Source organism: Solanum dulcamara, chromosome 11, assembly GCF_947179165.1.
Source record: "Solanum dulcamara chromosome 11, daSolDulc1.2, whole genome shotgun sequence".
NCBI classification, from domain to species: Eukaryota; Viridiplantae; Streptophyta; class Magnoliopsida; order Solanales; family Solanaceae; genus Solanum; species Solanum dulcamara.
Genome location: NC_077247.1, coordinates 42,887,731 through 42,901,529, shown reverse-complemented (window position 1 = coordinate 42,901,529; position 13,799 = coordinate 42,887,731). Strand labels below are relative to the sequence as shown.

At 36.3% G+C, this 13,799-nt stretch overlaps 2 protein-coding genes across 2 annotated transcripts; one reads left to right on the top strand and one right to left on the bottom strand.

Moving 5' to 3' along the window:
* Nucleotides 1-518: 518 nt before the first annotated feature.
* LOC129873557 (transcription initiation factor TFIID subunit 8-like) lies at nt 519-2,191 on the top strand. The gene has a single exon (XM_055948671.1). It carries the CDS (start codon nt 1,060-1,062, stop codon nt 1,894-1,896), a length of 837 nt encoding a protein of 278 aa, XP_055804646.1. The 5' UTR covers nt 519-1,059; the 3' UTR covers nt 1,897-2,191.
* A 3,148-nt stretch (nt 2,192-5,339) lies between these two features.
* Nucleotides 5,340-13,212, bottom strand: LOC129873018 (vesicle-associated membrane protein 722-like). Its single transcript, XM_055947999.1, has 5 exons — nt 12,790-13,212; nt 10,390-10,531; nt 10,180-10,300; nt 6,716-6,778; nt 5,340-5,764 (listed from the first exon to the last, which is right to left on the bottom strand). The coding sequence occupies exons 1-5, from the start codon at nt 12,980-12,982 to the stop codon at nt 5,615-5,617; spliced, it is 669 nt and encodes a 222-aa protein (XP_055803974.1). The 5' UTR covers nt 12,983-13,212; the 3' UTR covers nt 5,340-5,614.
* Nucleotides 13,213-13,799: the final 587 nt, after the last annotated feature.

Sequence of the window (13,799 nt, the reverse complement as noted above, 5' to 3'; positions counted from 1 at the left end):
AATATTTGCGTAATTGATTTGTTTTGATTAATTTTAGTTAAAATCAAAATTAAACTTTAAAAAATCAGATTTTTTGAACTTAGTTCTATTTATTGATTTTTCGTGAACAATCATCGTAGCCTTTTTTCTTTTTGGACATACTTGAGTTCCTCGCTAAAGTAAACTCCTACAAACTTCCTTTAAAGATAAGAAAGACGTTTTTATTTCAGAAAATGAAAAACTCGAATCCTTTTTTGATTCACCTTCAAATTTATGGTCTCATTTTTTCTTTGCTTCACGATCTTGTAAATGAATGAAACCCCATGTGTCGGGATCAAAAATAAAAAAGTTCGGCTTGACTATGTAGATCAAGGAAGAAGGGTGGGATAGCGCCCGATTGATTGAGCGTCATGTTTAGTTTGATCCTTTATTCAAGTAATATTTTCTTCAGTAAATTGCCTGATGCCTACGTTTTTGTGAATCCAATCATAGATATTATGCTGCTCATACTTCTGTTCTTTTTCTCTCGCTTCTCTTGTACGTAATGGGCCGCTTCAAATAGGTTTATTGCTTCGGCCCAAAATACGATAAATCTAGCCTGGGCTACATGAATCCTAGTAATTTATTGAATAAATAGAGTTGTCGCTGACCATATAGTCCACAACATCTTTCACTACATTACATGTGTCGCGATTGATTCCCCTTTCTCGAGCAATCCGCTCGTTGACAGAATGTCTTGATGTGTGCGTCTAGTTGTTGGCATATGTCATTTTGACATAAATCTTTTTGGTTCTAAAAAAAAAAGAGTTTGATAAAGTTCAATTGGCTGATATAAATTTCTAGATTTAGAGATTTATCGACATCAAGTTCGTAAAAGGTAAACATCTCCCTCCTGTTTTGTAATTTATTATTAAATAAAGAAAAATATGATGATGTACTGTTAGATTTCCTAGCGTACTGGTTTGCAGTTTATTGCTGCAAACTGCACGAGTTCGAACCCCCACTCTACAACTTTCCACCAATGAATGAATAAAGATCTAGGGTTTTTGTCTCAGGACTCCCCGAAGCACAGCCGTCCACATGAGATCAATGTCAAAGCGCAACCGTCCTATGGCGGCGACGGCGATCCCTCCTCCGTCCACGGCGTCAACGGAATCCGAGTACGCCTTCACTATAACCAGAACAGCGGTTGCGCAGATCTGCAGTTCAATCGGATTCGCAGCGGCGGAAGCTCCCGCACTCGAAATCCTATCCGACATCGCCACCAGGTACCTGAGAACAATCGCTAAGTCCGCCGCCGACTCAGCCAACTCAGCGTGCCGTACCCAGTCAAATCTCATCGACACAATCGCCGCCGTGGATGAGCTGAGCTCCGTGAAAGGATTCCCTGGAGCTTGGAGAGCCAGCGGATGCTTTCTCAACTCCGGCGCGTTAAAGGAACTCGTTACATTTCCGAAGAAATCAAAAGAAATTCCATTCGCAAAACCGTTGCCTTCGAAAATATTTTCAGTAGGAGGAAGCAGAAAAGGTTTGAGAAATGTAGGTAGTCGTAATAATGAGTATATCGGAGGAGAGAAGAAGAAGCATATACCGAAATGGTTACCAGTAATGCCGGTGATTGAGAATCACGAGGAGAAAATTGTTGAGAAGAGAAGAAGGGAACTTTGGGGATATTGTGGTAAAACAGAGAAGGAGGAGGAAAAAAATGATAGTGGTAGGGAGGAGGAGGAAAGCAAAGGAATTGAATTGGCATTGAAGAGAAGAGGAGGGAAAGTCAGGTTTAAGATTGGTGGTGAGTTAGGGGTTTGTAGAAGAAGGGGTGGAATAGGGAAGAGAGTTTTATGTGAGAATTGGAATTTTGCTGATGAAAAATCATCAAAACAAGAACAAGAGCAGATTGATGAGGTAATAGTATGAAGAAACAAGAGGGGTTGCTAACTATACTTAAAACTTGTATTTTTGGGGTTTTGAAGTTAGCAGGAATTGAACCCCTGACGTGTTGGTCGATAAATTTAAGACCTTTTTCTTCATTTGAAGACCATCTTCACTCCGGACTAAAATGGAGAAGGCGACATCTAGTAATGTATTAATTATGTTCCTATGTTAAGGTGGTCATGAGTTTCACTAGTTAATGTAACAAATACAATCCAGATTTTCAGTTTAAACATGTTCATTTATTTTTATCTGAATGGAATGAGATTAGTGATGTTTTACTTTACTATGAGCTGTTTTTGTCCAATTAAGGGTTGTTTAGTGATTTAGAGGTAGAGTTACGGGGTTAAATTTTATATAAGTAATGTCATGTTTAGTAGCTGATTAGAATACAATAACAACAACCCAATAAAATTTTACAACATGGAGTCTGGGGAGGGTAAAGTGTACGCATACCTTACTCCTATTAAGGTAACGGCTGTTTTCGAGAGACCCTCGGCTCAATAGAAGCATAAAAAGAGGTCAGATGAGGCTAAGAAGTTCAAAGCGATATAGGAAAGCAAATAACGAAAGCGACACAGACAAAATAGAGTAATCAGAGTACAGAAAGTAATAGATAATAATAGAAACCAGAGCATAAGAAATTATAGTGCGCTAATGCGCTTACTAATATGGAAGAATAACGAGACTATGTACTAGCCTTCTACCCTAATATGGGTCCTCCACACCCTCCTATCTAAGTTCATGTCCTCGCTAAGCTGTAACTGCGCCATATCCTGTCTAATCACCTCTCCCCAATATTTCTTTGGCCTACCCCTACCTCTTCTGAAACCATTCATGGTCAACCTCTCACACCTCCGCACTGGGGCATTTGTGTCTCTCCTCTTCACATGCCCAAACCATCTCAGTCGCATTTCCCGCATCTTGTCCTCCACTGAGGTCACTCCTACCTTGTCCCGAATAGCCTCATTTCTAATCTTGTCGCTCCTAGTATGCCCCATACATCCATCTCAATATTCTCATTTGAGCAACTTTCATCTTTTGAACGTGAGAGACCTTAACTAGCCAACACTCCGCCCCATATAACATAGCCGGTCTAACCACCACTTTGTAGAACTTGTCCTTAAGTTGTGGTGGCACCTTCTTATCACATAGCACACCGGAATCGAGCCTCTATTTTCATCCACCCTGCCTCAATACGATATGTGACATCATCGCCAATCTCCCTGCTGCCTTACATGTAGATCCAAGGTACTTGAAACTACTTTTCTTTTGGATGGCCTGGTCACCAAGCCTAACTTTCGGCAACCTCCTGATGTGTCTCACTGAACTTGCACTCTAAGTATTCTGTCTTGGTCCTACTCAGCTTAAATCCTTTAGACTCCAAGGTATGTCTCCAATCCTCCAACTTAGCGTTAACTCCGCTACGAGTCTCATCGATCAGGACTATGTCATCCGCGAAAAGTATACACCATGACACCTTACCTTGAATTGGTCGCGTCAATCCATCCATCACCAAGACAAATAAAAATGGACTAAGGGCTGATCCTTGATGCAACCTCATCACAGCTGGAAGTGCTCTGAGTCCCCTCTTACTTTCCTTACCCTAGTCTTGGCACCATCATACATGTCCTTGATCACCCTAATGTACACCACAGGTACACCTTTAGCCTCCAAACATCTCCATAGTATCTCTCGTGGAACTTTATCGTAAGCCTTTTCTAGGTCGATGAATATCATATGCAAGTCCCTCTTCCTCTCCCTATACTGCTCCACCAGTCTCCTCATAAGATGGATGGCTTCTGTAGTTGCGCGTCCCGACATAAATCCGAACTGGTTCTCTGAAATAGACACGTCTCTCCTCACCCTCATCTCCACCACTCTTTGCCACACTTTCATAGTATGGCTTAGAAACTTGATACCTCTATAGTTGTTGCAGCTCTGGATATCCCCCTTGTTTTTGTATAGAGGAATCATTACACTCGACCTCCATTCTCCGGGCATCGTTGTCATCTTAAAGATGACATTAAATAACATAGTCAGCCACTCCAAACCTACCGAACTTGCACTCTTCTAAAATTCCCTAGAAATCTTGTTAGGTCCGGTCGCTCTTCTCCAGCGCATCCTACGCACAACACCCTTAACCTCTTCGACCGTAATACTCCTACAATACCCAAAATCGTGACGCCTCCTTGTATGTTCCAAATCTCCCAACACAATCTCTCCGTCCCCTTCTTCATTCAAGAGTTTATGGAAGTATGACTGTCATCTCTGTTTAATGAGGGTCTCCTCTACCAATACTTTTTCATGCTCGTCCTTAATGCACTTCACTTGATCCACATCGCCTGCCCTTCTCTCCCGTGCCCTGACTAGCCTTAACAATTTCCTGATTAGAATGTAAGTTATTTATATATAAAATTAATACAATAAGAAGGCAGTGTTTGTTGACACTTGACACTGTTTGGTGCTTGTTCACATAGGCTTTCGCGATAGCTCAGCCATTGCTTGTTCTGAATGAAAGTGAATATAGACACACATTTCCTTTTTTAGTGCAAAGCCGGGTTCATGATCACAGATCACACAGACTAACTTTTGTTTTGCAATTTAGAAATCTGCATAATTAAGATATGTATAAGTTATAAGAATTTATTTATTATTTTATGCATGACATAAAGTGAAATGAGTAAATCTTGCATAAAATAATTAAATTTCTTCATAATTAAGCATTGGATTACCAGTTGCTGTTTAGGTGTCTAATGACATTGTGTTTTATGGTTCTCCGACTCAAAAAAAATCGGGGTAGAAACTGATAAGGGCGTTTAGTGAAATAAAAAAAGGGATCTTGTCCTTAAGTGATTTATTTGAGCTCGCTCACATTATTGATCTTAAGACCAAATAGAAAAGCAAGGTTGACAAAAGTTAATCAGAAACAACGTTGACCTCATAAAGATAAGGATCAAATTGTGTACATCTTACCTTTTCTCAAACTCCACTTGTGAAATCAAACTCATTTATTGTTATTGTAGAAAGTGATTCATTTCAAAAAAAGAATTACGTCACTGCACATGTTTGATTATATAAATTGATTGACTAACCAAACTTTCACTTTATTAGTAAGAGTTCAATTTCCCCATCCTTTGCTCCCAATTATTAATATTTTAAAAAAAGACCGTGTAGATCTTTTTGAAAAATTTATAAAGGTGGGAAAACGAAGTTACTTGGTTAAAAGCATTGGTATATTAATAAATCAGCCAAATGCCCGAAGCAAAAATATATTCCCACTCTTTAACATTATCCAACACGGTTCAAAAACTGCTTCAATTTTTTTATATTTTTAGAAACTTCTTCTCCAAAAATTATCCACAGGGCTCAAGGGTATGTAGGGTTACCAAGATATAAAATGGTCAAAGACCTAATATAAAATCAACTGGATAAAGAGTTTCTAGCATTGCAGGTATTTTTCTTCCAAAAAGGAACAAATCATTGACAGCACAAAATGACCTCTCAATGGTGACATCATATACTACAACATTTAGACCAAAACATAAAGAAGAGAAAATGGATCCTTTCTGCTCCGACAAACAGAAAAAAGTGAGTAGGCTAATACATACAGAACATACATTGTCTCTATTCTCACAGAATCGTAAATGCTTATATAGGACAAAGCTTTTCGTACAACTATAGCATCACAATAGAAACATCCTCACTTTCCACAATTGAATCCCTTGCAAACTGAGAGAACAATGATGAGGATCAAAGCGATCAGGATACCCAACACTATCAGCTTGATTTTCATGTTTTGCAGCCACATTTTCCTCCGTATTTGGGTTCCCGTATTCCTGAAGTCCTGTGCCTGTTACAATCAAAGAAGCCACTAGCATTGGTTGGTGCTTTGTACAGATGGCACAAACTTTGCTTAGGGACAAAAGAAAACATGGTAACAACAGCCAGTTGAACTATACAATAACGTTGGTTAACGACAAAAAAGTTGCTGCTTAAATGAAAACTGAAGCCAATTAATATTATAACAAAAGAAGTTTTTTTGGAGGGTGGGGGTGGGGGAGTGACAACTAATATTATAACGAACAGATCAATTTGACAAGGATACATATAATATCTTCAGACGTCAGACTGCTATTACCAACCATCAATGGTAGCCTATCTAGACATCACTAGAACACATCTCATTACAGCATACAGAAGGGGCAAGAAAGCAAGTAAGCTTCTTTTACTTTCTTTTTTTATGAAGTAAGAAATGTAAGCTTATTTAACTTCTTTTGTGTAAGTTGAGGAAGCTATGAGCACCAGTGTTCTCCCACATCATAAGGTTGCGAAAAAGTCAGACTAATGGAAGAATAAGGTAGGCAACAATCAAGCAAATCAAAGGCGACATCATCTTGTTGACAGGTAACCCATCTTAGCCTATGGATATGCCAAGCAATGCAAAAAGCAACCATTTGATGAGCCCCACCCTCAGTGAAGTTGGCACTCAACTCAGAATGAACTGAAGATCATCCAAAAGGAAGTTGGGTTGTACACTTCTAGCTTACTTATAAACCACATAGTAACATTAGCTAAGAGTAACCTCAATTTAAGATTAACATGCAAAAAGTAATAATCATATCCTATGAAGAAAGTGGTCCATATGCAGATTGAGCACCAGTAAGAATTAATCCCATTCCCAAATGGTAAGATAATACAGAAAGTAAACTGCAAAATAAAATTGAAACCATCTGATTTAAATTGTTCTCAATAGAAGGATTTAAAGGTCGGATTTTTAAAAAATAAATATAAAATCGATAACCTGGTGATGAAGGTTCTCTGTCTTGTCAACAAGAAGCTCTATCTTCTCTCCACGATCAAGAACCTAGAACAAAGATAACATACCACATCAACTCTCATGATGTTGAACAGTAGAGCGAAAAGCATAACATATGAAGGAAAGATTTTGAAATGAGAAAAGCACTAGTCGTAATCACAATAATCATTTCTTAAACGGAATTTATGATTTGATAACCAAGAAATCCCCAAGCGCAGGTGACGCAAAGTTCAAAACTTGGGTGGATATTGGGTCCACCCCTTTACCCTTCTCCACTTGAACATCAGGCTTTTGTTTGCAGCAAAGTAGAACTCGCAACATGCACCTAACCTGCACATCACTTGTGCTCTTACCACTAGACCAACCAACATCCTAGGGGGCAACGTAACTTGTGGATATTAATAATGGTTAATTGTTTTTGATGTAGATCCACTCTCCAATCAATCAAACATATACTTAATACTGCCTTCTAGTTTATTGACCTATCCCGTCCACAAGAACCAATTTCTTCAACTTAAAAGTTGAGCAATTGCATTAATAAATACTTAACTAGGCACTTGCATCTTTGATATGATAATCTATGACATTTTCCACTCTTTTTCAAATATTACAAACATTAAAACTCCAAATATATTAATGCCTCAGACCCATCATTGTGATCACATTATAACACTATAATTGGGTTGACGGGAAAAGACACTCTTCAGTCTAAGGGGTTGTTTGGTAGAGTGTATTAGGAGAAATAGTCCATGTATTATGTATGATATTATTTAGTACTACGTTTGGTAGGAATTTTGGGCCTATGTATAACTAATAAGTTATACGTCCTATTTGGTATTATAGGGTGTATAACTAATACCTTCTATTTGGGTATTAGTAATACATAGGATTTAATACCATGGGATTAATATATGTAAAGACAAAAATACCCCTCAAATCCTTTTAATCATTTTGTTTATTTTCTTGGTTTTATGTTTTATATTTGTACTAGTAAATTTATTTAAATAAATTAGCTTACAAATTTTATTATTTAGAGAGAGTTGTTTGTTGCTAAATAAATCCAATACAAATCAATACATTATTTGAAATGTGAGTTGTTTCACATTTACTAATTGAAAAGGCAAATATATGACCACATGATGTTTGTGATCTTAATTGTATGTATTATTTGTTGATATATATGTGGTTTTCTGATTATTTGTATTTTGAACAATTTATAAAATTGCATACATATTAAAATCTACAACTTGCAAATTTTATGTGTAAATGTAGATGGTTTATACGATTTTCTTTTGTTTACCGTCTTTTCGATTTTAAAAGTAGATGGTCTATCTTTTTTAAATTGAAAAGTGACGTTTTGTGAGTGATCAATTTATTAAGATGACAATTATTTACCCTCAAATAATTCAAGTGAGAAAATAGCAAACATGGCGACAAAATTGTTCTTCTCCTAGCTAGTTAGAAGGCCACAAAAAAATAATATTATCCGACAGTTATCTACCTTGACCCAATTATATGAAATAGAAAATCCCATAATAATTCAAGGGTATAATTGGAAAGAAGCTTTTTGTAGAGTTTTAAGCCAAAAAAACATGAGATTAGGTGGGAAGCAATGAACCAAACACTTGATAAAAATTAATCCCTGCATTACTAATCCCAGCGTTATTAATCTTTGCACCGAACGACCCCTAATAGTTTATCTTGGGAGTAATGCACCCAATGTTTATTCAAGTGGACTAATTAGTAAGATTGTATGTGTGATTTAATATTATGCAATCTTCAATTCTAGGAAATGATGAAGATTTGAGAAGTTCACTCTTCACTGATAGAGCTTGCCTGAGATCCCGTTACGATGCAATCACTTCCCCTTTGGTAGTAAATATTCAAAAAACTCCATAACTACAAGTTCTGAGTAGGCAGTCATTTTGCATGAATTGATCAACTTACGCTCTACAAATATATTAGTGTTCTATACAGAACAGATTGAGCTAAGAATGTACTACGCTTCAAATGCAAGCTAGTTAGGTTTGGCTATATGAATTCTTATTATTCGTTTGCCTCCATTTGGAAGTTAGAATAATGATCAAAGAAATTTACAAATTTAGCTCTAGGATTTCTACAGTTAGCAGAAGGAATCTTCAGAACTATTATGAATCACATAGTTACTAAAGGGATATGGGGATTCAATAACAATATCATATAAGAAAGTAAGAACTAATCAACCATCAAATGATAGATGAAGAGAGAAAACAAAGTATCATTAAGATCCCACTGTAACCCTCCATCTATCAGGAAGATCTATAAACTACACTCACAAATTTAATACATATCCTAAGCGACTCATTATGCCTATTTAACATCAAGAATACAAGCTTTACTGAGGTCAATGTTTGTGAATTGCTAATTGCTACCAAGAAGTGAATCGAGTGGCTGATGCCTTGGCTAATTATGCAGCTGATGGTCAACAAGATTCCTATTACTTTGTTGTAGACTCTCTTCCCCAATATAAGAAGAATCTGCTCAATTTGGTATGTTAGGCCAAGTTTTAGATTTCATCATTCTGTTTAATAATTTGCAGTGAGGGGACTCTTCCCTTCACTCAATTATTTAGCTATTCCTTCTGTAAATAAGGGATAGATGTAATCTGGAGTTTTAGATTTCATCATTCTGTTTAATAATTTGCAGTGAGGGGACTCTTCCCTTCACTCAATTATTTAGCTATTCCTTCTGTAAATAGGGGATAGATATAATCTGAGTCTTAAATAGCTTTCTTGCATGTTCTGCATTTTTAAAAAAGGGAGGTTTTTCTTTCTAAGTAAGACTCAGAAGTTGGAGGTTGTTCCACTCTCCGCATACAGATTTGACATCATTGTTGAAATTGCTCACCTAGAGATCCGAGCTTAGCTAAGTGATTGTCGCGGGGGCATAGGGGAACCTTATGCTCTGTTATTTGAGTTATCAATATAGGCAAGAAACAAACGTGACAATATTAAAACCACTATCAGAGGATAATGAAGAACAGTTGCCCTCTAGAGTTATTTTCAAACAAAAGCTCGTTTTATCGCCCCTTAATCATAACCTTTCCCTTCTTGTTTGTCTAGGTTACATAATTAAGCAAAAACAACAAAGGATACAGGCTTCAAATACTCTAAAAGGTCCAGCCTCTGATCTGGTGAGCAGTCAGCTTTAGAATAGTATACAACTAAACATGCAGAAAGCTGCTAGTTAAAAAATAGCATGGTCCTTAATTGTTTTAAAACTATTGTCATTGATGTCTCTCCAATGTAAGGTACCTTTCCAAGATTCAAATAATTCTTAAGCTCCATCATAGATGGCTTTGTCTTGTAATTATAACACAGAAAGAGAAGACATGGAATGTGAAGTTTTCATGTTAAATGTTAAACCGTCTTATCATATACAAAGGTAAGAAATTATAAGAGACGTTTTACCTTCTCAATGTTTTCCATCATAACACCCTTAACTTCTGAAACCTGCGCTTTCACCTTGGAAAGTTTGCTAATTTCCTCAGGATGTTCAGCACAATACTGCATCTGCTCCTTCAACTTAGGGCTGCACTTAAGAGAGTATTGCAGTTAGATGACTCAACAGAAACTTCTGCCTTCACATACCACTAAAGTAAACTTTTCATATTAAATTACCCGAATTCCTTGTTCAGGCTATTTGGAGGAGCTGTCGCAGCCTTCCCACTCCCATATCTTGACATGAAATCATCCTTAACGCGCTCCAAAAAGGCTATTGGAATCTGTCTTCCAACTGACTCCTCAGCAACCACGCAGTATGCTGTAAGGAGGATTATAAAGTTAGCATAGGTAAGTCCAGTGATCAACTAACTATGCAACATTGGTATATTTCTGGAAGTGCAAGAGAGCAGAATAACAAACAATTTTCTAATGGCATTCAAATTCTCCTCATAATAGCTATTTAATTCCATAGGTTAGACAGTCAGTAATGATGCTCTTCACTTGAAAGTGTATATAAAATCATCAGATCGCAATAAAGTAAGAAGCTAAGGAAATACGTCTTGGAAGGTGAAGCATTCTCTTAAATATGCATCTAGTCTTTCTTTTCAAAAAATGCTTTCCAGTTGCTAAGAATAATGAAATAACCAGTTTGACTAATGACGATCACAGATTTCACATTGGTGCCTTCAATGCACTATAAGTAACTGAAAACAGTTAACAGTGCATCTAACGAAAAACCCAACTGTGACTTCACGTCTTCAATTCCCAGTGGCATGACAAGCTGTAGAAGAGAGAAGGACACAAGACGGCATGGAATTAGAAATATCAAAAGGCAAATTAAATGATCTTGACCACCACTCTCTTCTTTCCTCTTGTGGAAAAATATAAAACATCCAAGAAATGTGATAGAAAAGATGTCACCGCAAAAGTGAAGTCGGTATATATGAGTCATCTGTGTGTGGGTGGGGGTTTGATCTTTTAACCTACTACATGAACGTAGTAAACAATTTGCTTCTCTTCATTACCTTTCCCTCCTATCTTTATTTGGCCCCCCTCTCTGTCTCTTTTTTTTTTCCTTTTCTCTTTAAAAGATTCAACCCACCAAAATTGTTCTTCTGGGATAATTTAAGTTTTTGGCCAGAAATCTCTTTCTCCTTATGTTATATTATTCTACTGCAAGTGATTTCTGGATCTGTGGAGGAAAGAAGTAAAAGAGAGGTTTGAGTTGGGAAAACAAACGGAAAGAAAAGATTGGTTGAGTTTGGTTTTCTGTTTATAAGATAAATACATGTTATTTCAGGAGAATGAATGGAGTCCAAATTGTATTTGGCTGAATCAATCGATTGACAACAATCAATTGATGTTGAAGATAAAAACTTTGTATTACACAGAGGGTGGGGGTGAAGAGAAATTGGAAGGAGATTGAGGGGGAAAAAGCGAGAGAGTGACAGGGAATGAAGATACCAAATGATGTTGGACAGCCAGGCTATTTTTCGTGAAAAGACCAAAAAGTCTCTCTTTATTATGCATTGTAATAAGCAATTAAGGGAGGAAAATAAAAAAAATGAAGACATTGCTAATCTACTACCTTCGTGTAGTAGGTTAGCAAAACCATATAGGTACTGAGTAATTCTTCCCAGTGCCCACCAAGTCTTAGACAGAGGGAAAGGAATCCCCTAGCATTTTTTTGTATCCGTTGCAATTTCAACCCTGCTCTACCATGGTTTTCATGCGAGCACAAAAATATTACCTAAAGTGATGAATTCAAGTGTATTTGATTATATAGTTTTACTTGTGCATCTCAGACCAGTATAATGAAACAGAACTCAAAGAAGATCATAAATCTGAACGAACTCTCGAATCTAGTACACTCCTTCAAATAAGACCTCAACTGTACAACTTTATATTTATAAATTGAAACCAAGTGATGCATAACCAATTAGTACATCTTATTGCTTATCAAGCAAATATAAATGAACCAAATTAGTCACTCATCCAACTTCACCAATCAGTCAGAGAAATATGAAAAGAAGGCATTAATAAGATGATAGCAATTATAATAGAAAAAAGGAACTATTTCACTTTACGACCAAAGAACATAGAAAAATGCCCCTTACAAGCAAAGAACAAACAGTTAACACAATAATCCCCCCCCCCCCCAGAAACTAATCTACAAGTCCACTGATCCCTTTCATTTCCCCTAAATTCAGATGCAACAATAAACAACTCGGAAGGACACGAAAATAAATAGAGAACACATTTGAGCACTATACAACCAAGAATTGGGGAAAACTTTACTCTCTGTCCATTCAACAAAAATATAACGGTTCATGGTACTAGATTTAATTTTAAGATCAGTATTAATCCCAGTACTAGAGTTAAATCATCATATTTCCGGATTAAGAATACTAATTTAAATAAAGTTAATACTATAAACCACGATTTCCAGAAATAAAAAACACGGAAGGATAATTACTCAAAATTTCTTCGATCCCTTTTATATCTACATCAATAAAAACAAACCCAGAAACAGAAACATCAAGATAAAACAAGAGCTTTATGGGAAAGAGAACTTACTGAAGCCATTATCGACAAGGTAGTTGAAGGTATGACCATCACAGTTATAAGTGAACTTGTTATTGGTAGCAGGCAGCTTCTGAAGACACTGATAAGCTATGGAATTGAAGTTACCACTGAAATCTGTGTATTCAGCCAATATAACATTCCCACGACCGACAAACGCATAGATCAAAGCCTTCTGCTGACCCATTTACAACCGATTTATTTGATTTTCCGGAGGATCGCCGATCTGGGTTTGGGGGGTTTGTTGTATGTGGTTTCTGGGTTTTCTTCAATTTGCTTAGCAAGTAAACAAAGAAGAATTCAAAGGTGAGAAAAAGTGTAGACTAATGGACTCCTCTATATCCTTGTGCCTTTTTTCTCTCTCTTGATTTCTAGAGAGAAAAAGAGAGTCCTCCACAATCCAAGCCAAGTGACCCAAAGTAGCTCAATATTATATCAAATTTCTACTGAATGAAAAATTATTTTAACAAATAAATTATTAAAAATGATAACAGACACACTCGTGGAAAATAATGAAAATAAATAAAAAATAATTTTACAAGTAGAAAAACTAATGACAAAAAAAAATAAAAAATGAGAAGAAGCTAGGATTCTATGTTTTGGGGAAGGGTATATCGAAGATTTTAAAAACTATTAGGTAAGAATAAAGCATAAGAAATTTTGATCATGTCAAAAGTAGTTATAAATTAGACATATAGGCTGATAAATCAATAATTGATAAAACTCAGATCCTATTAAACAAGTTTTTGATTACTATTAGAATTTAATTTTGCTTTGATTAAACAATGAACAATACATAAATATCTCTTTTAACTTGATCTAGAAAAAATATTTATATTCTCCAATTTTAATTTGATTGTGCAAAATTAGTTGATACATGCATCCTATATCGCAAATTGCATGAAAATTATCGGATAAAATACGCGTATATACTTTTTAACAAATTTCCCAAAGAAATGTAGTATCCCCAAATTTAACAGCAATTGTAACTCAAAAGCGTCCTT

Bases quoted from the DNA above. Each gene is read 5' to 3' on its own strand.
- LOC129873557 (XM_055948671.1), top strand. From the start codon at position 1,060: ATGAGATCAATGTCAAAGCGCAACCGTCCTATGGCGGCGACGGCGATC.
- LOC129873018 (XM_055947999.1), bottom strand. From the start codon at position 12,982: ATGGGTCAGCAGAAGGCTTTGATCTATGCGTTTGTCGGTCGTGGGAAT. The intron at 10,532-12,789 runs GTAAGTTCTCTT...TCCTCCTTACAG, and splicing joins CCTTGTCGATAATGGCTTCA to CATACTGCGTGGTTGCTGAG. The intron at 5,765-6,715 runs GTTATCGATTTT...TGATTGTAACAG, and splicing joins CAGAGAACCTTCATCACCAG to GCACAGGACTTCAGGAATAC.